The 25,114-nt window shown below is 42.7% G+C and overlaps 2 protein-coding genes across 5 annotated transcripts in view; one reads left to right on the top strand and one right to left on the bottom strand.

Moving 5' to 3' along the window:
* The window catches only part of MFSD13A (major facilitator superfamily domain containing 13A), a 294,129-nt gene that overhangs the window by 18,753 nt on the left and 250,262 nt on the right, over positions 1-25,114 (bottom strand). The gene's annotated exons all lie outside the window — the stretch shown is intronic.
* The window catches only part of ARL3 (ADP ribosylation factor like GTPase 3), a 46,349-nt gene that overhangs the window by 622 nt on the left and 20,613 nt on the right, over positions 1-25,114 (top strand). For 2 of the 4 annotated variants that reach the window (XM_053583107.1, XM_053583105.1), the window contains exons 2-3: positions 6,812-6,955; positions 13,273-13,389. In XM_053583107.1, the coding sequence (XP_053439082.1) occupies positions 6,812-6,955; positions 13,273-13,389 (261 nt within the window). Of the gene's footprint in view, positions 1-5,684; positions 5,756-6,811; positions 6,956-13,272; positions 13,390-25,114 lie in introns of those variants that run through there. The other 2 variants (XM_053583104.1, XM_053583106.1) reach the window with 2 other exon arrangements.

The raw sequence follows: 25,114 nt of genomic DNA, 5'->3' as shown, positions 1-25,114 counted from the left end.
GTCGCCCCGGCGGTAGCAAGGGAGATGGTAGCCTAGTTCTCTTCCTCAAGATGTTCGGGTCCCCTGGGGAGCAGGGAAGTAAGTCCCAGGACACAAAGAGGTGCCTTTTGGGAGGGATGCCTAGTGATTTATGGCTTCTTGGTGTCTGCGTGGCGAGTGCGCTTCTGCAGTCCTGAGTTATTTATTTGCTGAGAGTTTTGCAGTACCCTTGTTTATTGGTAGTGACCGAGTTTTTGTTCAATATCCACGTTGAGGAAGGCAAATTAGCTGCTTCGTCCCTAGTATTTCCTGCGAAACCTTTTGCTACCTCATTTTGCATGTGACCACACCAATACCAAAGGTCTTAACCCCAGCTTGGGCTCTCCAAACTAAAAAGAATGAGATATTAAAACTGGAGCGTGGGCATCAATTTAGGGCAGCCCTAATTAAAGCTTTCCCAAATTGTAAATTGTGGTTGTGACAGATCTAACCATTGACAGAGTTCCTTGCTGACTTCTGTACAGTTGGTTGGAGGGGATTATAATAGAATTGAATCATTTTAGAGGTAGTTAAAACAATTGATTTTGAAGCATTTAGAACAGGTTGGTTGCCTTACCAACTGCAGAGAGCCTGTAGTCAGACTTACAATTTGACTGCCCCCACCTCATTCCCTAGTTCCTTTTTGACATTTATTTGTTTATTCATTTATAGACAAAGTCTCACTATGTTACCCTTGATAAGGTGCCGTGTCACAGCTCACAGCAACCTAAAAACTCTGGGGCTCAAGTGATTCTCTTTCCTCAGCCTCCCAAGTAGCTGGGACTACTTATGCCCACCACAACACCAGGCTATTTTTTGTTTGTTTGTTTAGCAGGCTCTGACCAGGTTCTAACCCACCAGCCCCAGTGCATGTGGCAGATGCCCTGACCGCTGAGCTACAGCACTGAGGCCCTTTTTTTAAAAATGTTGAACCACTTCTGTTGATTTAAGAAGAAAAAATTAGATGCCCAAGAGGAAAAAAATGCATGTACCTTTGATTGGTTTATCCAATGAGTAGATTTTGATTGGGGGGGGTCTCTATTGGTTTTATATCATTACATTGTTAAAGTAATAGGATTATTTGATCTGAAGTTGCCAATCACAGTTACACTTGCTACATTTGCAATTTTTTAGCCTCAGGCTAGACAGATTTTTACAAGTGTTTCTTTTTCTTAATCATTTATACATGAGCTGTCCATTTAAAGGCTAAATTTTTCTCAACAAATAAGTACAAACAGAAATATATACATGGGACACATCTTGAACTGAAATGAAAAAAATGTGCCGAACCAACCGAGAATGAGATTCGTCATTATAGAAGAGAAACGCATGAGAGTTGGCTAACTTTTCTCAGTTTTTTTAAATCTATTTAGTGGACTGTGTGATTTCATGATTGTATAATTTATAATTACAGGCCACAATAAATTAACCACCACTTATGTTTCCAGGTGCAAATGGTACTGTAGACAACTAATTGACAGTATATGTACAGTATTATTGTATACAACTGTTATAGTCACTGATCAAAACAGAGTTTGTTTTTCTTTTTTTTTCTTAAATAAATTATCCTGGATTCTTTAGTTTCCCAAATACATTTTTTTCTATCTCCAAAAATGTGAACTATTCTTAGAAATGGAATGCTGAATTTAAATGGTCATTGGTGTGATTAAGGGTGTCACATCTGCTGTCCCAGGAGCCTTCATGGTTAACTGTACAACTGAAGAGTGAGCCCAGTAATTTTTTTTTACTTTTATTTTAAACCTCAACTGTGACTAATACGTTTTTTAAAAACTTGAGTAAGTGAACAAAAATCCATTATGAGTTTCCCTGAACATTTAGGGTCTAGGGTCAGCTGTTTTACCCCTGCTTTACAATACCAAGTCCTTGATGAAATACTAAGGTGGCAATAGCTTTAGCATTGTCATTTAATATACAGCTTTCATTCTGTAATTATTTATGGATACTTCCTGCATATTTGCAGTTTGTTGTAGTTATCAAGTATGTTCAACATTTAAAGATTGTCCCCAACAGTATTTATGTTTTCTGATCAGAAAGTAGTGAAAAAAAGAAACAAAAAACTTTTTTCTTTTTTTGAGACAGAATCTCATTATGTTGCCCTCAGTAGAGTGCTGTAGTGTCACAGCTGACAGCAACCTCAAACTCTTGGGCTTCAGCAATTCTCTTGCCTCAGCCTCCTGAGTAGCTGGGACTACAGGTGCCCACCACAACACCCAGATATATATATATATTTTTTTTTTGTAGAGACAGAGTCTCACTGTACTGCCCTCAGGTAGAGTGCCATGACATCACACGGCTCACAGCAACCTCTAACTCTTGGGCTTACAAGATTCTCTTGCCTCAGCCTCCCAAGCAGCTGCGACTACAGGCGCCCGCTACAACGTCCAGCTATTTTTTTGTTGCAGTTTGGCCGGGGCTGGGTTTGAACCCGCTACCCTCGGCATATGGGGCTGGCACCCTACTCACTGAGCCACAGGCGCCGCCCCCAGCTATTTTTTTGTTGTAGTTGTTATTGTTTAGCAAGCCTGGGCTGGGTTTGAACCCACCAGCCCTGGAGTATGTGGCCAGTGCCCTAAATACTAAGCTACTGATGCCGAGCCTGAAAAAAAAATTTTTTTAAAAACAATACACAGCTACTGTTTTGATGGTTACTATGTATTATATTTTACCTATCTTACCTCATTTAGTTCTCATAGCATTTTTCTTGAAATGTAAATATTTTTCCCATTTTCTAGATGAAATAATGCCCAGGATTTCACATATACAGTGAAACTGTAATGCCTATATCATTCTTTTCATTAGGACTCTGGTGAAGTATTCCTGAGGAGATGCCCAGATTTTGTTCCTCAGGAAATGTTTGTATTTATTTAGTAGAGGGTAATGAGGTAGAAGACAAAAGTTTGGAAAGCCGGGCGTTGTGGTGGGCACCTGTAGTCCCAGCTACTTGGGAGGCTGAGGCAAGAGAATCGCGTAAGTCCATGAGTTGGAGGTTGCCGTGAGGTGTGTGCTGCCACGGCACTCTACCGAGGGCCATAAAGTGAGACTCTGTCTCTAAAAAAAAAAAAAAAAGTTTGGATGAGGTTCTCCCTTTCAAAGCTGATGGGAGCTTTAAACTAACTAATAGAAGTTCAGTTTAAAGAGGTAAAAATAAACTGATGTCAATTTCACTTAAGCTGGTAATCAGGAGTGTGTGCACTTGACAGTTGGCTTAGTAATTTTAATATTTTATTTTAGCTTCTCACAGCCACATATATTTTCCAATAAACAACACCTTCCTTTCTCACTCCAGTTTCTTTGAATGACCTAGTTTTTATCATTTTAGATCAGTGCACCATGCCTCAGCCAGCAGTTGAGTTTACGTTATTTATTTTTTTTTTTTTTGGTAGAGACAGAGTCTCACTTTATGGCCCTCGGTAGAGTGCCGTGGCCTCACACAGCTCACAGCAACCTCCAACTCCTGGGCTTAAGTGATTCTCTTGCCTCAGCCTCCCGAGCAGCTGGGACTACAGGCGCCCGCCACAACGCCCGGCTATTTTTTGGTTGCAGTTTGGCCGGGGCCGGGCTTGAACCCACCACCCTCGGCATATGGGGCCGGCACCTTACTGACTGAGCCACAGGCGCCGCCCGAGTTTACGTTATTTTTGAGGCAGATAAAATGTCTGTATTCAATAGCACGTCTATTCATGATTTGTCTATGGAAAAGTTTGTTTAGATGTTTTGTGGTTGAGTCAGATCACTTCTGTCCACCAGGGTGCAGATAACTTTGCTGATAGCACAATGTGCAATTAGCTGAAGTTCTTGTTTTTTAAATTGCCTTTATTTAATGTCATAGGAATGTAAATTCTATGGAGAGCTCATGTCTCTGTGCTTCAGACATATTATGGGTGTTTAATGATAATGAAATGAATGGATATTTTGGCTAAAATATACTTTAAAAGTTAATGTCATTCTATTTATACTGTAAAATTCAGCCTCATAATAAATTTAACTTCTAATGGCTATCTCCCTTTGTTTGACGTTTAAAATAAAGCATGGATAGAAACATAGACTTATTCTGCTTTCTTTCATCCGGCCTCTTAAATCAGCTTACTTCCTATCTTTCTAACCCTGATATCTATAAATAACCTCTTCCCTATTTAGCAAACCCTGATAATCCTGTGATCCCCTGTGTGCAGTAGTTGGGTTAATGTGATTCTGTATTGTATTTGCACTTGTCTTTCCTAGACCATGTTTGAGGTACCATTTATCATTTTGCTGGAAGAAAATATTAGCTGAACTTTCTGTTTCTTTTTTAATTTCACCTAATGGTGAAGCATATGAAATTATTATTTCCTAATAAGGAAAATTATTCATTGAAAATGTAGGGCGGCTCCTGTGGCTCAGTGAGTAGGGCGCCGACCCCATATGCCAAGGGTGGTGGGTTCAAACCCAGCCCCGGCCAAACTGCAACAATAAAAAAAATAGCTGGGTGTTGTGGCAGGCACCTGTAGTCTAAAGACCCAATTGTTAAGAATTATTTTATGGAAGTTTCATTTGATCTAAGTGAACAAACTGGTTTGAATTATTGCCTGGTACAATGAGGATAACAAATACAATCATTTTATGTAATTGTAAGACCCAGTTTGAAGGAATTTCTTCCCAGACTGGGAGATTAGATTATATGCCCTTTCAACTCTCAAATTGTTTGATACTTGCAACTATGAACAAGTTGTCAACTGCAGGACAGAACAAATAACTCCCATATAAAAATTTTCTTAGGCTGGGTTTGGTGGCTCACACCTGTAATTCTAGCACTCTGGGAGGCCAAGGAGGGTGGATTGCTTGAGTTCACAGGTTCGAGACCAGCCTGAGCAAAAGCTATACCCTGTCTCTACTAAAAAAAAAAAAAAAAAAAAAATAGAAAAACTGAGGCATGAGGATTTCTTTAGCCCAAGTTGGCAGTTGCTGTGAGCTATGAAGCCATGGCACTCTACCCAGGGCGACAGCTTGAGACTCTGTCTCAAAAAAAAAAAAAAAAAAATTTTTTTTTTTTTTTTACATTCTTAGCTAAAAAGTAATATGGTTTATTTCTATTCATTAAAAAAAGAATAAAACAAGAGACAGAAATATTAGATTACTAGCAAAAATACCCTGGTTAAATTTTGATGTTTTGTACTCCAGCCCAGGTGAGGCAGCAAGATCCTATCTCAATAAAATTTTTTTGGTTTATGTTTATAGCTCCATGAATATCTTTTACAATTCCCTAACTTCTCTGTTTTTCATCTGAAAAACAGACAATCTGTGCTATACATCTAACTTGTAGTGTCTTATAAAAGTTAAATGGGGGTAGAGCTTTTTTTTTTTTTGAGACAGTCTCAAGCTGTCACCCTGGGTGGAGTGCTGTGGTGTCACAGCTCACAGCAACCTCAAACTCTTGGGCTTAAGTGATTCTCTTGCCTCAGTCTCCCAAGCAGCTGGGACTACAGGCGTCCTCCACAACGCCCAGCTATTTTTTTGTTGTTGTTGCAGTTGTCATTGTTGCTTTAGCTGGCCCCAACTAGGTTTGAACCTGCCAGCCTCAGTGTTTGTGGCCGTCACCCTACCCACTGAGCTATGGGCACCAACAGGGGTAGAGCATTTTGAATAAAGACGTCTTTTTTTTTTTTTGAAGGAAGGAAGGGAGAGAAAGAGAAAGAGAGAAAGAAAAAGTAATGATTGAATGAATAAAGAAGTCTTAAAGGTGAGCTGAAATAGATAATTTTTTTTTTTTTTGAGACAGAGTCTCACTTTGCCACCCTTCGTGGAGTGCCATGTGTCACAGCTCACAGCAACCTCCAACTCTTGGGCTTAAGCAATTCTCTTGTCTCAGCCTCCCAAATATCTGGGACTGCAGGTGCCCACCACCACACGCAGCTATTTTTTTAGAGATGGGGTCTCTCTCTTGCTCAGGCTGGTCTCGAACTCGTGAGCTCAGGTGATCCACCCACATCAGTCTCCCAGAGTGTTAGGATTATAGGCATAAGCCACCTCATCTGGCCTAGATAAAAGTCTTTTTGTTGTTGTTGTTGTTGTTGTTGTTGTTTTAGAGACAAAAAAATAGCCGGGTGTTGTGGTGAGTGCCTACAGTCCCAGCTACTCAGGAAGCTGAGGCAAGAGACTCGCCTAAACCCAGAAGCTGAAGGTTGCTGTGAGCTGTGACGCCACAGTACTCTACTGAGGGCAGTAAAGTGAGACTCTGTCTCAAAAAAAAAAAAGTCTTAAACAGAGAGCCCAGCTGTAATTTTATATAGTCTTTTTATATCTTTTGTTATAACATCTTAAAATTTCAGATGAATTTTGGTGGGTAATTCTGTTTAATTCCACCAAGTGTGATCTGATGTGTGGCTAATTAAGTGTCAGGCATTGTGGGAGGCAGAAGCTAAAGCACTTCCCCACAAGAAACTTTAGTAAAGGAGAAAAATACAAAAATCAGTTACCTAGTGTGCTAGGATGAGTGTTCTACTCTGAGTGTGTATGTAAAGGGCTTTAGAAACACAGGCAGGGTAGTAGTTCACACTCTCATGAGATTTGGGGTGACTGCTAAGCTGGATTAATAGGGGGAGCAGGAATAAGCCCTTCTACCCATTAAGTTGGTGAATTTATTATCATACTTCTGCCAAAACTTAGAAGGAGGGATCAAAAGGAATAAATGGCATTAAAGTGGAAATAATAATATAAGATCTCCATAACCAAGAACTTTTTTCAAGGAGGAAAAAAGTGCCACCAAAGTAATCTCTCTCCTTCATGGTTATTCAAGGGCTTACTTTCAATTTTGCGCAAATTGAAAAGTGCACCAGACCAGGAGGTGAGAATCCTTCTTCTGGGCTTGGATAATGCTGGCAAGACTACTCTTCTGAAGCAGCTTGCATCTGAAGACATCAGCCACATTACACCTACACAGGTGAGCACTGACTTGGCTCCAGATGCTCTGTGACGCAATGAAGATGATAATAGCAGCTCGGTGCCTGTGGCTAAAGCAGCTAAGGCGCCAGCCACATACACCTGAACTGGTGGGTTTGAATCCAGCCCTGGCCCGCCAAGCGACAATAATGCTGCAACCAAAAAAATAGCTGGGCGTTGTAGCGGGCACCTGTAGTCCCAGCTATTTGGGAGGCAGAGGCAGGAGACTCATTTGAACCCAGGAATTGGAGGTTGCTGTGAGCAGTGATGCCACAGCACTCTACCCAGGGTGACAGGTTGAGGCTCTGTCTCAAAAAAAAAAAAAAAGAAGAAGATGATAATAGCCATGTGAAAGGTAAAGAGGGAAATGCAGCTCTGTCCACTTCCAAGTTTTGTTTCTGAGAAAAGTTTATACAATCTAAAAATGATTAGATTTCAAAAATATATCAGAGATTCCATTTGTATAAGGTATTTAGAGTGGTCAAATTCATAACAGAAAGCAGAATGGGGAGAGGGGTAGGAGGGGAGTTACTGTTTAATGAGTACAGTCGGTTTTGCAAGATGAAAAGAGTTCTGTGGTTGGAGGCACACACTCTGAATGTAGTTAATGCTGTTGAAGTGTGTATTTTTATTTTTATTTTTATTTTTTTAGAGACAGAGTCTCACTTTGTCGCCCTCAGTAGAGTACTGTAGTGTCACAGCTCACAGCAACCTCCAGCTCTTAGGCTTAGGCTATTCTCCTGCCTCAGCTTCCCCAGCAGCTGGGACTACAGGCACCCGCCACAACGCCCAGATATTTTTTTGTTGCAGTTTGGCCAGGGCTGGGTTCAAACCTGCCACCCTCGGTATATGGGGCCAGCGCCCTATTCACTGAGCCACCCTGAAGTGTGTATGTTTAAAGTGATATATTTATCACATGTATTTAGAATATATGTTCTACCACAATTTAAAATATATATAAATACATATTTATTATATATATGTATATGTGTATGTCTGTGTATGTATATAAAAAAGGTGCAAAAAATGTATACACATTTTAAGAAAGGAAAAAGCTATTAAAATTATAATACTCAATATATGCCACTAACAAAAGATAAATACAAGTCACGTTTGAGCACCTCTTCTAATTACAAAAGTTAAATGTGACTTGAATACTACAATTTTAATAGTTTTTTCCTTCCTTAAAATGTTTATACATTTTGGGGGGCACCTGTGGCTCAGTGGGTGGGGCACCAGCCCCATTTACCGAGGGTGGTGGGTTCAAATCCGGCCTGGGCCAAACTGCAACGAAAAAATAGCCGGGCTTTCTGGTGGGTGCCTGTAGTCCCAACTACTCGGGAGACTGAGGCAAGAGAATTGCCTAAGCCCAAGAGTTGGAGATTGCTGTGAGCTGTGATGCCACAGCACTCTGCCAAGGGCGACAAAGTAAGACTCTGTCTCTAAAAAAAGAAAATGAAAGAAAAAAAGAAAAACCACTGAATATTTTAGCGTGTATTTTTCAGACTTAATAAATACAAATGTATATCAATTTTTAAAGTAAAAAACAATTACTTACCTTTTTTTAATCCAACCTCATCGACCTTCCTCTTTCCTTCAACCAAGTAAGCAAAACACAAAGGATAAGGCAGTGGTGGTGCTCACAATATGAAAGTTTAAAGACTGGCAGGACTCCAGTAGGCTTTTCTAGACCTCCTTCCCTGTAGGAAATCTGAGGACAGCTTGATCTTTGGCCAAGCCAACAGGACAACCTGTTGGTCTTAGTTACTTTGAAGCATTTAAGCGTTAAAGGTTTTAGCAAAACCAGAGTTATTCAGCATTTTTTATAACTGTACTATGATAAGGCCCTGGGTTTGAATGGCTAGGCTATTGTGTGTACTTCACAGCCTTTGAGTCCTACTGATTCGCAGCTCTTTGCAGAAAAGTCATTTAAACTATCAAATGAGCAATTTTACAGCTTCTGAACAAATTCAAAGTATAGCTCAAGGAGGAGGAAATTACAATGGTCTGGCCTAGAAGGGCTGAAAACACATATTAATGTGTCAGGATTTCTGCCCAGAAAAGAAGAGCTAATTCTTTTGGTTTTGTTTTTTTAGCATTAGTGATAGACTGTATCTCTCAAGAACACTAAATGACTTCCACGCTACAAACATATAAATGAACGCAAAGTTGTGAACTCAAGGTTCTAGTTCTGACCTTCAGACTTTGTTGTGTTATCAGTGATTCTGGTGTTATGTCAAGGTTTCATATTAACTCTTTTTCTTTTTTTTTTTGAGACAGAATCTCATTATGTCACCCTCAGCAGAGTGCTGTGGCATCACAGCTTATAGCAATCTCAAATTCTTGGGCTTAAGCAATTCTCTTGCTTCAGCCTCTCAAGTAGCTGGGACTACAGATGCCTGCCATAATGCCCAGCTATTTTTTTGTTGCAGTTGCCATTGTTGTTTGGCAGGCCCGTCCTGTGTTCAAACCCGCCAGCCCTGGTGTACGTGGCTGGCACCCTAGCTGCTGAGCTACAGGTACTGAGCCCAGATTAACTCTTTAAAAAAGAAACCTGGTGAGGGTGGCGCCTGTGGCTCAGTCGGTAAGGCGCCGGCCCCATATACCGAGGGTGGCGGGTTCAGACCCGGCCCCGGCCAAACTGCAACCAAAAAATAGCCAGGTGTTGTGGCGGGCGCCTGTAGTCCCAGCTACTCGGGAGGCTGAGGCAAGAGAATTGCTTAAGCCCAGGAGTTGGAGGTTGCTGTGAGCTGTGTGATGCCACGGCACTCTACCGAGGGCGATAAAGTGAGACTCTGTCTCTACAAAAAAAAAATAATAATAAATAAATAAATAAAAAAGAAACCTGATGGAGGGCCCCAGCCCCATATGCCAGAGGTGGTGGGTGCAAACCCAGCCCCGGCCCAAAACTGCAAAAAAAAAAAAGTAATAGATACTCATTGAAATAAATTTAGAAAGTATAAATAAATAAAATAGAGAAACTAGAAATCACCTCTAATGTCCAGACATAACTACTGTTCACGTTTAGAAAAGTATCCAGTAAATTTTTTCCTATTCATATATATTTTATACATATATATAAAATAAGATGGATATATTTAAGATAAAAATAAAAATGGCTGATAGAGAATATACTATTTTCTATCATCTTTTCCACTTTAATGTATCATGAATTCTATTTTGTTATATATGTGTAAGTATTTATGTAATGCACATCTCTAAATATTTGTATCCATTCCTTATTATTTCCTTAGAATAATTTCCTAGTAGATTTGTTGTATCTGTTAACTTAAGAGACGTTTAAAGCAGTTGATACATGTGGTCAAATTCCAAGATTTACTGTTGTTATTTATTCCCTGCTTCATTCCAGAAAGGATTTGATATTACTGGGTTTAACACTTAATATCATTGTTGAGTATTGTTTGTTTTTTGTTTTTTAAGACACAGTCTCACTGTGTCACCTTCGGTAGAATGCTGTGGCGTCACAGCTCACAGCAACCTCAAACTCCTGGGCTTAAGCGATTGTCTTGCCTCAGCCTCCCAAGTAGTTGGGACTATAGGCGCCTGCCACATGCCCGGCTATTTTTTGGTTGTAGTTGTCATTGTTATTTGGCAGGTCAGAGCTAGTTCAAACCCGACAGCTCCAGTGTATGTGGCTGGTGCCCTAGCTGCTGAGCTACAGGAGCCAAGCCTGTTTTTTGTTATTTTTTTATTTTTATTTTTTTTTGTAGAGACAAGAGTCTCACTGTACCGCCCTCGGTAGAGTGCCGTGGCGTCACACGGCTCACAGTAACCTCTAACTCTTGGGTTTACACGATTCTCTTGCCTGAGCCTCCCGAGCAGCTGGGACTATAGGCGCCCGCCACAACGCCCGGCTATTTTTTTGTTGCAGTTTGGCCGTGTCTGGGTTTGAACCCGCGACCCTCGGCATATGGGGCTGGTGCCCTACTCACTGAGCCACAGGCGCCACCCCCTGTTTTTTGTTATTTTTTAATGAGATGGTCTCTCACTATATTGCATAGGCTGAACTCAAACTCTTGGGCTCAAGCAATCCTCCTGGCTCAGCCTCCCAACTAGCTGGGACCACAGGTGTGCACCATCACACCTGGCTTAAATATTTAATTTTTTTTTTTTTTTTGAGACAGAGTCTCAAGCTGTTGCCTCAGTTTTTCTATTTTTAGTAGAGATGGGGTCTTGCTTTTTGCTCAGGCTGGTCTCAAATCCATAAGCTCAAGATATCTACCGCCACAGCCTTCCAGACCGCTAGGATTACAGGCATGAAATGTAGTCAGCCTCATCTCCAGTTATGCTTTAGTGGCTATTTATCCTCAGTGGAGGTTGGGTGGCAATGCTCCTGTGCTATTGCCCTGTGCCTTTTCCTTCTGTGCTAGGCAGTAGTGTTGACAAACTGCCAGATGACACAAATGTTTATGGAGGTATCCCCAGACCTTAGCTCTAGTTACTCTGGATGAGATGTCTCTTCTATGGTAGCCAGCTGTTAATTGGGTTTCCCATCCTGGTTTCCCTATATCCTTCTTTCAAGAAGACTTTTTTTGATTCTTGCTCATGAAATACATTTTCTTCAAACCTCAAAGGTCTTGTTAATTTGTTTCTCTGCACACAAACTCCCCACTGGCAATTCTGCCTGTTTTCGATTTGCTCACCTTCTTCAAAGTTCCACCTTGGAATGTAAATGTCTTAGCACAATAACTAGGAAAATGCCAGGAAGGCTATCTTAACCAGTGTGATGGAAATGTGTCAAACGGTCTATGAAACTAGTGTATGGTGCCCCATGATCACATTAATGTACACAGCTATTATTTAATAATAAATAAATAAAAAACAAAACAAAGTTCCACCTTGAATAACTATCCTAAAAATATATACTTTCTTTTCAAGTTCATCAGAGTCACTTTTTTTTTTTGTAGAGACAGAGTCTCACTTTATGGCCCTTGGTAGAGTGCCGTGGCATCACCCAGCTCACAGCAACCTCCAACTCCTGGCTTAAGCGATTCTCTTGCCTCAGCCTCCCGAGTAGCTGGGACTACAGGTGCCCGCCACAACGCCCGGCTATTTTTTGGTTGCAGTTCAGCCGGGGCCAGGTTTCAACCCGCCACCCTCGGTATATGGGGCCGGCACCCTACCGACTGAGCCACAGGCGCCGCCCCAGAGTCACTTATTAAAACACAGGGTTAAATGACCACTTGTTTGTTTGTTTCCAATGCTGTCTATTATAGTTTCCACCTTGAAATTGTTCCAGGGGGCCTGCCCTCCCCACTGGCCTGATACTCCAGTTACAAACCTAGCTTCTCGCATAGTCTCCTCAGCTCAGCTCCCTGTTTTTCCTGATTAATCCATATGAGAAAATTTATTCTGAGCTGCTCTCAAAGATTCTAATCCTCCAGATTTATAGCTTTTCCCTCTTTTTTAGATTTAGCATTTGTTCTTTTCTGTTTGGTCTTCAGACTTAGCTTCTGTTTTTTGTTAGTTGTATGTAACATCCTCTTAAATTTTACCATCCTGAGGACTCATCATGGGTGTGACCTATGCTGTTTAATTGATCTTCAGAGCTGGTCTCATGCAAAGTTGTCCTCAGCAATTATACATACATAATGTTTTTTGTTTTTTTTTTTGTAGAGACAGAGTCTCACTTTATGGCCCTCGGTAGAGTGCCGTGGCCTCACACAGCTCACAGCAACCTCCAACTCCTGGGCTTAAGTGATTCTGTTGCCTCAGCCTCCCGAGTAGCTGGGACTACAGGCGCCCACCACAATGCCCAGGTATTTTTTGATTGCAGTTTGGCCAGGGCCGGGTTTGAACCCGTCACCCTCGGTATATGGGGCCGGCGCCTTACCAACTGAGCCACAGGCGCCACCCACAGCAAACCATTTTCATTATTACTAGTATCATCTCTGGCAGAGTACTTCACAATTAATTTTAGAAACATAGGGCGGCGCCAGTGGCTCAGTCGGTAAGGCGCCGGCCCCATATACCGAGGGTGGCGGGTTCAAACCCGGCCCCGGCCAAACTGCAACCAAAAAATAGCCGGGCGTTGTGGTGAGCGCCTGTAGTCCCAGCTACTCGGGAGGCTGAGGCAAGAGAATCACTTAAGCCCAGGAGTTGGAGGTTGCTGTGAGCTGTGTGAGGCCACGGCACTCTACCGAGGGCCATAAAGTGAGACTCTGTCTCTACAAAAAAAAAAAATAATAATAAAAAAATAAAAAATAAAAAATAGAAACATAGCTAGTGAGTAACTTTATCAGAATTATGATCTCCAAGTTTAATAAAACTTGATATTTTTGTCCCCATCTGTTTCAGGGTTTTAACATCAAAAGTGTACAATCACAAGGTTTTAAACTGAATGTATGGGACATTGGCGGACAGAGGAAAATCAGACCATACTGGAGGAATTATTTTGAAAATACCGATATTCTTGTAAGTACTCCTTCTGATGTGCTAATTCATAGTATTTTCTGCTGAGTGTTAGGAACATTAACACCGTAGTGTTCTTTCTTGTTGGTAATTCCACTGCCATAATATTAATCACTGTGCATTTGGCAGGACTAGTAGCAGACTACAGATTATAAAGGAGAAACATCTTTGTATAACTTGTATGGAGATGTTTTGCTGTTGCTCAGTAACAATGTGCCCACACCCACTGTGGCAAAATAAAGTATTTATTAATTGCCATAGTGATTGGAATGACAGAAGGGAAGTCAGAAGATCATGCCACTGATTCTGTCCCCTCAAGGAAGTCAACAAATCAAGTGTGTCCCAAAGACAGCGTGATGTATAAGGAATAATTGACAGATCTGACACTGTTCTTCCTAGGAAAGAAAACACTCAGAACTATCTTAAGTCAGAGAGATTCGCCTTACCAGGACTAGTTCTAAGGGACTGAGCCAGGAACAAGGTGTGGGAGTATTAGGGTGGTAGAATTTAATTCAGATTCAGTTATAGGAAAAACTTTCCTTTTTTTTTTTTTTAAGAATGGAGAGCTTTATTCCTGCGTATCACATATAATCCATACTCAGGGGTGGAAATGAATGTTGAAATGTATTACAACTAGGTCCCAGAAGGTAAATCAGGGGCATGAAGACACTCAAATGCATAGCAGTCCATAGTTGGTCTCTCAGGAGGAATATTGTTAGGTCAGTCTGTTGCCCAATTAAAGCTGTAGTGAGGGAGTCTGGTGTTGATGACTTGCAATTGTCTTACTGATGCTCATGTCAAAAGCCAGTGCTTGTTTCGCATTTATATGCACCTTCCTGTAACTACAGTTTTTCAGGAGAGGAAGAAGCTGCCTTTTGCTTTGGGGATGCCCTGGCTGAAGCAAAGCTCAGATTTTAGCCTCCAGCTCACTGTCACTTCTTCTAGGACTACTGTTTCAGAATTCTTGGAGATTTCTCTATTCACATACATGATTTCTCCAATATCCCAGGCTCTCAGTTGCTTCATCTCCCCTCCTCCAATGATCTTGTTGTCAACCCTACCTTAGCCACAGACTCTCATAATCATACCCTAAAACTAAGGGGTTTCATGAACTTGGATGAGGAAAAAGATCACGTATCATTTTTTCTCTTTTTTTTTATTAAAACAAAGTCTTACTGGGTGGCGCCTGTGGCTCAACGGGTAGGGCGCCGGTCCCATATGCCGGAGGTGGCAGGTTCAAGCCCAGCCCCGGCCAAAAATAAAAAAACAAACAAACAAAAAAAAAAACAAAGTCTTACTTTGTTACCCTCAGTAGAGTGCCGGGGCTTCATTGCTCACAGCAACCTCAAAATCTTGGACACAAGTAATTCCTTGCCTCAGCCTCCCTAGTAACTGGGACTACAGGTGCCTGCCATAACACTCAGCAATTTTTTTGTTTGTTTGGGTTGTTTTCTTTTTGAGACTGAGTCTCACTATGTTGCCCTCGGTAGAGCGCTGTGGCATCACAGCTCATAGCAACGTCAAACTCTTGGGCTTAAGTGAGTCTCTTGCCTCAGCCTTCCATGTAGGTGGGACAATAGGCATCCACCACAACGCCTAGCTATTCTGTTGCTGTTGTCATTGTTGTTTGGCTGGCCTGGGTGGGGCTCGAACCCGCCAACCTTGGTGTATGTGACTGGCGCCATAACCACTGTGCTACAGGCTCCGAGCCTTTTGTTTGCTTGTTTAGCAGGCCCAGGCCGGGTTCGAACCCACCAGCCCCAGAGCATGTGGCCAGCATCCTAACCACTGAGCTATGGGCGCCCAGCCCGCATATCATTTTTACTAACCACTTACTAGAAGTTTGCATTTATTTCAATTATGACCATAGGCAATAACTGAAATAATAGCAGCCGTATCTGTTTTTATTCTCTGCTTCATTCTCTGCTGTTGTTTCTGAGGCATCTCTCTCTCCTGGATCTTTCCTATCAATATGCACACATCCTGTAGTTTCTCCTGTTTAAAAAAGGAAAACAAGGCCAGGCATGGAAACTCCTCTCTGTAATCCTAGGAGTCCAAGGGGAGAGGATCACTTGAGGTCAGAAGCTTGAGACCAGCCTGAGCAAGAGCAAGACCCCCTCCATACCAAAAACACTACTAAAAAACTCTTCTCTAGGGCAGCGCCTATGGCTCAAAGAGTAAGGTGCCAGCCCCATATACCAGCGGTGGCGGGTTCAAACCCAGCCCCTGCCACAAAAAAAAAAAAAGAAAAAACTCTTCTCTAGCCCATATACCTCTAACTACTGTCCCATTCGTCAATCTTCCTTTAGAGCAAAATTGCTTGAAAGGGTTCCCTGTGCTCTCTGTCTTCACATTCTCCCTTCCTGGTCACTCCTGAGCATTCCATTCAGGCTCTCAGTAATACCTCATTGCTAACTCTGGGGTCCGTCTTTCATTATTCATACCACTTACTTGACCTATCAATCCCTTTAACATAGTTGAAACACTGTCTTTCCTTGGCTGCTTTGCTACCCTTCTATCTTGGTTTTCCTCCTAACTCATTGGCCACTTAATCTCCATTGCTATTTTTCTTCCTTATCTTCCAACCTCTAAATGTTGGAGAGCCCCCAAGTTAAATCCTTGGGTTTTTCCTTCCCTGAGTCACTGCTTAGGTGACCTCATCCAGTTTCAGGGTTTTAATTACCACCTACATGCGTAAGAATCTCAAACTATTGGCTCGGCGCCTGTGGCTTAAGCGGCTAAGGCACCAGCCACATACACCTGAGCTGGCGGGTTCAAATCCAGCCCAGGCCTGCCAAACAACAATGACGGCTGCAACCAAGAAATAGCCAGGCGTTGTGGCGGGCGCCTCTGGTCCCAGCTACTTGGGAGGCTGAGACAGGGGACTCGCTTGAGCCCAGGAGTTAAAGATTGCTGTGAGCTGTGATGCCACGGCACTCTACCCAGGGCAACAGCTTGAGGTTCTGTCTCAAACAAAAAAAAGAATCTCAAACTATTATCTCTAGCCTGGAACTGTCCCTAGAACTGTGGTTTCACATACAGTCATGCTCCACATAATGACGTTTGGTCAATGACAGAACTCATATACGGCAATGGTCCTGTAGGAGCATAACAGAGGTGAAAAATTCTTATCTCTTATTGGCATAGCCGTTGTAGTACGTTATCTTTTTTTTTTTTTTTGTGGTTTTTGGCCAGGGCTGGGTTTGAACCTGCCACCTCCGGCATATGGGACCGGCACCCTACTCCTTGAGCCACAGGCACCGCCCTTTTTTTTTTTTTTTTAAGACAGTCTCAGTTGGGTGGCACCTGTGGCTAAAGGAGTAGGGCACCGGTCCCATATGCCAAAGGTGGCGGGTTCAAACCCAGCCCTGGCCAAAAACCACAAAAAAAAAAAGACAGTCTCAGTCACAGCTCACAGCAACCTCAAACTCTTTGGGCTTAAGCGATTCCCTTGCCTCAGCCTCCCAAGTAGCTGGGAATACAGGTGCCTGCCACAACACCTGGCTATTTTTTGCTGCAATTGTCATTGTTGTTTAGCAGGCCCGAGCCAGGTTCAAACCCCCCAGCCTCGGTGTATGTGGCTGGTGCTGTAACTACTGTTCTACAGGCACCGAGCCTACATTATCTTTTCTATGTTTAGATATGTTTAGATGCACAAATACTTACCATTGTGTTACAGTTGTCTATGGTATTCAGTATGATAGCATACTGTACAGGTTTGAGTTCTACAGGCAAAGGCTACATCATACAACCTAGGGGTGTAGTAGGCTTTACTGTCTAGGCGTATGTAAGTATACTCCATGATGTTTGTACCAAGATAAAATCACGTAAGGATGCATTTTTCAAAATGTTTCCCCATCGTTAGGGATGCATCATTGAATAGCCAGCTGCTTATTTGATATCTTTATTTCAATGGCTAGTAAGCCCTGAAACTCAGCACATCAGAAACCAGATTCCTGTCTTCATCCACTCCTACTCTACTAAAAACCTAAAAAGCTACTAAATCAAAGATGATCTAAATAAATGAAAGAGATTCCATGTTTCTGAATAGGCAGAATCAGTGTTATTAAGATACCACTTGTGACAACAACAAAAATAAACAAATGGGGCTTAATTAAACCGAAAAGCTTCTGTACAGCTAAGGAAACAACAATCAAAACAGACAACCTTCAGAATGGGAAAATATATGCATATTATGAATTAGACAAAAACTTGATAACTAGGGTCTATAGAGAACTAAAATTAATCAACAAAAAAAGACCAAATAATCCTGTATATCACTGGGCAAGAGAGATGAATAGAACCTTCTCTAAAGAAGACAGACGAATGACTGACAAATATGAAAAAATGCTCATCGTCCCTAATCATCAGAGAAATGCAAATCAGAACTACCCTGAGATACCACCTAACCCCAGTGAGAATGGCCCACATCACAAAGTCTCAAAGTTGCAGATGCTGGTGTGGATGTGGAGAGAAGGGAACACTTTTACACTGCTGGTGGGACTGCAAACTAATACAACCTTTTTGGAAGGAAGTATGGAGAACCCTCAAAGAACTCAAATTAGACCTCCCATTTGATCCTGCAATCCCATTACTAGGCATCACCCAGAAGGAGAAAAAAACCTTTTATCATAAGGACATTTGCACTAGACTGTTTATCACAGCTCAATTTATAATCGCCAAAATGTGGAAACAGCCTAAATGCCCACAACACAGGAATGAATTAATAAGCTGTGGTATATGTATACAATGGAATACTATTCAGCCACTAAAAGACATGAAAACTTTATATTTTTTATATTAACCTGGATAGAGGTGGAACACATTCTTAGTAAAGCATCACAAGAATGGAGAAACATGGGGTGGCACCTGTGGCTCAGTGGGTAGGGCACCAGCCCCATGTACTGAGGGTGGCGGGTTCAAACCTGGCCCCGGCCAAACTGCAACAAAAAAATAGCCGGGTGTAGGGCGGCGCCTGTGGCTCATTGAGTAGGGCACCAGCCCCATATACTGAGGGTACTGAGGTAGGTTCAAACCCAGCTCCAGCCAAACTGCAACAAAAAATAGCTGAGCGTTGTGGCAGGTGCCTATAGTCCCAGCCACTTGGGAGGCTGAGGCAAGAGAATCGCCTAAGCCCAGGAGTTGGAGGTTGCTGTGAACTGTGTGATGACACGGCACTCTACCAAGGGCAATAAAGTGAGACTCTGGCTCTACAAAAAAAAAAAAATAGCCAGGTGTTGTGGCAGGCACCTATAGTCCCAGCTACTCAGGAGGCTGAGGCAGGAGTATCGCCTAAGCCCAGGAGTTGGAGGTTGCTGTGAGCTGTGACGCTACGGCACTCTACCGAGGATGATAAAGTGAAACTCTGTCTCTAAAAAAAAAAGAATGGAGAAACAAGAGTCCAATGTACTCTATCCATGAGAAAGTGGAGAGAGGGAAGAAGAGAGGAGGAAGGGGGTCATGGTGTATGCACACCTCTTGAGGGTAGGACACAATTATAAGAGGGACTTTATCTAACAAATGCAATCAGTATAACGTAATTCTTTGTACCCTCAATGAATCCCAAATGATTAAAAAAAAAAAGATAACACTTATACCCAGCTTGATATATGGATTCAATCCAATCCTAATCAAAATCCCAGCAAATTATTTTGGGGATATTAACAACTGATTCTAAAGTTTATATGAAAGGGTAAAAGATTTAGATAGCCAACATAGTACTGAAGAACAGTAAGTTGGAGGACTAATGCCACCTGACAGCAAGACTTACTACAAATCTGAAGCAATCAAGACAGCACATATCAGAGAAAGAATAGACAAACTGATCAACAGAACAGAACAGAGAGCCCAGCCAGACGCAGTGGCTCACGCCTATTCTAGCACTCTGGGAGGCTGAGGGGGGTGGATTGCCTGAGCTCACAGGTTCAAGACTGACCTGAGCTAGAGTGAAACCTCGGCTCTAAAAATAGCCGGGTGTTGTGGCAGGCACCTATAGTCCCTGCTATTGAGAGAGGCAAGAGGATCATTTGAGCCTAAGAGTTTGAGGTTGCTTTCAGCTATGATGCCACCACACTCTACTGAGGTTGACAAAGTGAGACTCTGTCTCTAAAAAAAAAAAAAAAGGGTGGCGCCTGTGGCTCAAAGGGGTAGAGCGCCGGTCCCATATGCCAAAGGTGGCAGGTTCAAACCCAGCCCCGGCCAAAAAAAAAAAAAAAAAGGGCGGCACCTGTGGCTCAGTGAGTAGGGCACCAGCCCCATATGCCGAGGGTGGCGGGTTCAAACCCAGCCCCTGCCAAACTGCAACCAAAAAATAGCCGGGCGTTGTGGCGGGCGCCTGTAGTCCCAGCTGCTCTGGAGGCTGAGGCAAGAGAATCGCGTAAGCCCAAGAGTTAAGAGGTTGCTGTGAGCCGCGTGACGCCACGGCACTCTACCCGAGGGCGGTACAGTGAGACTCTGTCTCTACAAAAAAAAAAAAAAAAAAAGAATAGCAAGCCCAAAAATAGACTCACATGAATACAGCAAACTGATCTTTGGCAAAGGGCAAGACAATTTAATGGAGCAAGAATAATATTTTCAGCAATGGTTCTAGAACAATGAGACATCCACATGGGGAAAAAAAGAATCTAAACACAGCCTTACTACCCCTTTCACAAAAATTAATTCAAAATGTCAAAATGGATCTTAGACCTAACTGTAAAATTTAGAAGACAACACAGGGAGAAAAAAAAAAAAAGAAGAAGAAGATAACATAGGGGAACATCTAGGTGACATTGGGTTTGGTAAGATTTTAGATATACCAAAAACATAATCCATGGGGGAAAAATAAGTGGAACTTCATTTGAATATAAAACTTCTGATTTGCAAAAGATACAGGAGAATGAAGAGACAAGCCACAGGCTGGGAGAAAGTATTTGCAAAACACACGTGCGACAAAGGGCTTATGTCTAAAATATACAAAGAACTCTTAGTAAAATATTGCAAGAATGGAAAGATAAATATCCAATATACTCCATACTAATATGAAATCAATATATAAACAATTACAGGGCGGCGCTTGTGGCTCAGTGAGTAGGGCGCCGGCCCCATATACCGAGGGTGGTAAACTGCAACAACAACAACAAAAAATTACATGTTCCTAAGAACAATTAAACACTTTATGGTCCAGTTTAAGGGTAAAGGGAAATGGGAGAGGGGAAGACAATGGCAGAAGGAAGGAGGGCGGGAGGTAGGATCTCACCTAATGTGCACATAGTGAGGGTGTATGACACACCCCCTGGTGAGGGGCCCTTCTACAAATGGAACTTTACCCTGGAAGTGAGAAAAATGTAACCTAAATTTTGCACCCTCATATTACTTTGAATAAAGTTTAGAAAAAAAAAAAGAACTGAAAAGAAATATATATACATACATACAAACAAAGAATTCAAAACTCTTAACCAGAAAAAACAACCTGATTTAAAAATGAGCCAGACGGCTTGGCACCCATATCTCAGTAAGAGGGGTGCTGGCCACATACACCGAAGCTGGCGGGTTTGAGCCCAGCCCGGACGTGCTAAACAACAATGACAACTGCAACCAAAAAATAGCTTGGCGTTGTGATGGGTGCCTGTAGTCCCTGCTACTTGGGAGGCTGAGGCAAGAGAATCGCATAAGCCCAAGAGTTTGAGGTTGCTGTGAGCTGAGACGCCACAGCACTCTACCAAGGGTGACAGAGTAAGACTCTGTCTCAAAAAACTAAAATAAAATAAAATTAAAAATGAGCCAAAGATATGGGCACCTCACCAAAGAAGATATATAGAGATGGCAGATAAGCTATGAAAAGAGGCTTCATATCATATGTCCTGAGGGAATTGCAAATTTTCTTTTTTCTTTTTTGGACTTACTCAGTTGTCCTGGGGTTGAGTGCCATGGTGTCATAGCTCAGAGCAACCTCAAACTCTTGGGTTCAAGCGATCCTTTTGCCTCAGCCTCCCAAGTAGCTGGGATTACAGGCACCCTGTACATTTTAGAGATGAGGTCTCGCTCTTGCTCAGGCTGGTCTCGAACTTGTGAGCTTAGGCAATCCACCCACCTTGGCCTCCTAAGTGCTGGGATTACAGGACCCACCCCTCTAAAACTATACTTTTTAAAGTGTATTAATTTTTTACTTTTTCTCTTTGTATCAAGAGTTAGGAAAAAACAAGTGGCTGAGAGAAATAATATTTCTATCTCCTCATCTGTTAGATTAAGGTGCTTAGAAAGAAATAACCGGGGCAGTACCTGTGGCTCAGTGAGTAGGGCACCAGCCCCATATACCGAGGGTGGTGGGTTCAAACCCGGCCCCAGCCAAACTGCAACAAAAAAATAGCCAGGCGTTGTGGCGGGCACCTGTAGTCCCAGCTGCTCGGGAGGCTGGGGCAAGAGAATCACATAAGCCCAAGAGCTGGAGGTTGCTGTGAGCCGTGTGATGCCACGGCACTCTACCGAGGGCAGTAAAGTGAGACTCTGTCTCTACAAAAAAAGAAAAAAGAAAGAACCATGGAAAAGAAGTATATAAGGACATCAATGATTGTGAGATTCTATAAGTCTCAGAAATTTTCTGTTCTATAGGTTAGGGTTATTTTATTTTATTTTATTTTTTACAGACCTTCAAACTGTTGCCCTAGGTAGAGTGCGGTGGCATCACAGCTCACAGCAACCTCCAACTCCTGGCCTCAAGCGATTCTTCTGCCCTGCCACAACCCCCGGCTATTTTTTGGTTGCAGCCGTTGTTTGGCGGGCCAGGCTGGATTTGAACCCGCCAGCTCCAGTGTATGTGGCTGGTGCCTTAGTCACTTGAGCCACAGGCGCCGAGCCTATTTTATTTTATTTTATTTCTTTTTTTGAGACAGGGTCTCACTTTGTCACCCTTGGTAGAGTGCTGTGGCTTCATAGCTCACAGCAACCTTAAACTCTTGGGCTTAGCAATTCTCTTGCCTCAGCATCCAAAGTAGCTGGGACTATAGGCACCAACCACAATGCCCGCCTATTTTGTTGTTGTTGTTGTTGTTGCAGTTGTCATTGTTGTCTAGCAGTCCCAGGCCGGGTTCAAACCTGCCTGCCTCAGTGTATGTGGCCGGTGCCCTTAACCACTGAGCTACAGGTACTGAGCCGGTTAGAGTAATTTTATTTATTTATTTATTTTGAGACAGAGTCTCACTATGTCACCCTGGTAGAGTGACAGCTCACAGCAACCTCAAACTCTTGGGCTTAAGCGATTCTCTTGCCTCAGCCTCCCAAGTAGCTGGGACTACAGGCAACCACCACAAAGCCTGGCTAATTTTTTGTTGCAGTTGTCATTGTTGTTTAGCTGGCCCAGGCTTGGCTCAAACCCGCCAGCCCCAGTGTATGTGGCTGGTGCCCTAACCACTGAACTATGGGCACCAAGCCAGTTAGGGTAATTTTAGTATTTTTATTATTTATTATTTTTTTTTTTGCAGTTTTTTTTTGGCCAAGGCTGGGTTTGAACCCGCCACCTCCAGCATATGGGGCCGGCACCCTCCTCCTTTGAGCCTCACACGCCACCCAAGTTAAGGTAATTTTAAATTACAAATTCTAGGCCAGGCGTCGTGGCTCACACCCGTAATCCTAGCAGTCTGGGAGGCTGAGGCAGGTGGATTGCCTGAGTTCATGGATTCGAGACTAGCCTGAGGCAGAGAGAGACCTCATCTCAAAAAAATCACTGGGCGTTGTGGCAGACGCCTGCAGTCCCAGCTACTTGGGAGGCTGAGACAAGAGAATCGCTAAACTCAAGAGTTTGAGGTTGCTGTGAGCTGTGACAACATGGCACTCTACTGAGGGTAACAAAGTGAGACTCTGTCTATAAATAAATAAATAAATTGCAAGCTCTTAATACCTTGAGATTAAACTGCAAGATAGTTGAAATAACCCTGGATTCCACATTCTCATTAGCTTAGAGTACCCAGGAATTAATGTACAATCAGTTCAAAGCAACTCTTGAGAATCTTTCTCTAGTTGTATTAGGCGCTAGTGCAAGATAATATTTTGGATTCAGAGTCAACTTTCTATACTTTTCTAGTGTCGTTTGAGACCAAACAAGTTTGGGGGAGCAGCTGAGTCCCCAAGGTTAGATTCTAAAGCCTTGTAGGCTTAACTTCTCCTATCTGCCAGTTTTGTCACGGCTTGGAGTGGCAGTGGTTGGTGGATTGTATGTGTCCATCTGTGTTTAATAGTCTTCCACTGTTGATTGAAAAAGACTTACTACATTAGACCAAGTCCATGTGACCTAGGAGAGTAGGATTGGAGCTTGACACATTTTGTTACCTGTTTAAATCTTTACAATTATCTCTAGAGTGCCATAAGGAGTCAACAAATTCATCCAGCCTGCTTCCTGTATTTGTATAGCCTATGAGCTAAGAATGGTTTTTGCATTTCTTTTTTTTTTTTTTCTTTGCAGTTTTTGGCCGGGGCTGGGTTTGAACCCGCCACCTCTGGCATATGGAGCCGGTGTCCTATTCCTTTGAGCCACAGGCACTGCCCGGTTTTTGCATTCTTAAGTGGTTTAAAACAAGCAAAAGAAGAATAATATCTCATGATATGTAAAAATTATATGAAAATCAAATTTCAGCATCCATAAAAATTTCTGTTGGATGGGTGGCTCCTGTGGCTCAGTGAGTAGGACACCGGCCCCATATACTGAGGGTGGCAGGTTCAAACCCAGCCCCCACCAAACTGCAACAAAAAAAATAGCTGAACATTGTTCTGGGTGCCTGTAGTCCCAGCTACTTGAGAGGCTGAGGCAAGAGAATCACCTAAGCCCAAGAGCTGGAGGTTGCTGTGAGCTATGATGCCACAGCACTCTACCAAGGGCAACAAAGTGAGACTCCCTGTCTCTAAAAAAAAAAAATTTCTGTTGGAACACAGCCATGTACATTTGTTTATGAATGTTCTGTGGTTACTTTTTTCCCATACAACAGAAGAGTTCAATAGTTGTGAGACTGGCAAAGAGCATTGGCTCACACCTATAATCCCAGCACTTGGAAGGCTGAGGCGGGTGGATTGCCTGAGCTCACAGGTTAGAGACCAACCTGAGTCAGAGCGAGATACTGTCTCTAAAAAATAGCTGGACGTTGTGGTGGGCACCTGTAGTCCCAGCTACTTGGGAGGCTGAGGCAACAGGATCACTTGAACCCAAGAGTTTGAGGTTGCTGTGAGCTAAGACTCCACATTCTACCAAGGGTGACCAAGTGAGACTCTGTCTCAAAAAAAAAAGAGATTGTGTGGGCCATAGAACCTAAAATATGTATTACTCCTTACAGAAAAAGTTCATCTACCCTACCCTACCGAAAAAGCTTTAGAGTATTAAATGGTTTTTCTCATGGTTTGAAAGAGTCATTGCATGCCTCAGCCATAGCACAGTGGTTACGGTGCCAGCCACATACACTGAGGGTGAAGGGTTCCAACCCAGTCTGGGCCAGCTAAACAACAGTGACAACTACAACCAAAAAAATACCCAGGCATTGTGGCAGGCATCTGTAGTCCCAGCTACTTGGGAAGCTGAGGCAAGAGAATCGCTTAAGCCCAAGAGTTTGAGGTTGCTGTGAGGCTGTGATGCCACAGCACTCTACCCAGGACAACATAGTGAGAAAAAAAGGCACCAGCCCCATATACTGAGGGTGGCGGGTTTGAACCTGGCCCCGGCCAAACTGCAAAAAATAATAGCTGGGCGTTGTGGCAGGTGCCTGTAGTC

This window comes from Nycticebus coucang, chromosome 3 (genome assembly GCF_027406575.1).
Source record: "Nycticebus coucang isolate mNycCou1 chromosome 3, mNycCou1.pri, whole genome shotgun sequence".
NCBI classification, from domain to species: Eukaryota; Metazoa; Chordata; class Mammalia; order Primates; family Lorisidae; genus Nycticebus; species Nycticebus coucang.
Note: the sequence above shows the minus strand (reverse complement) of the source record. Positions and strands in the feature narration are given on the sequence as shown.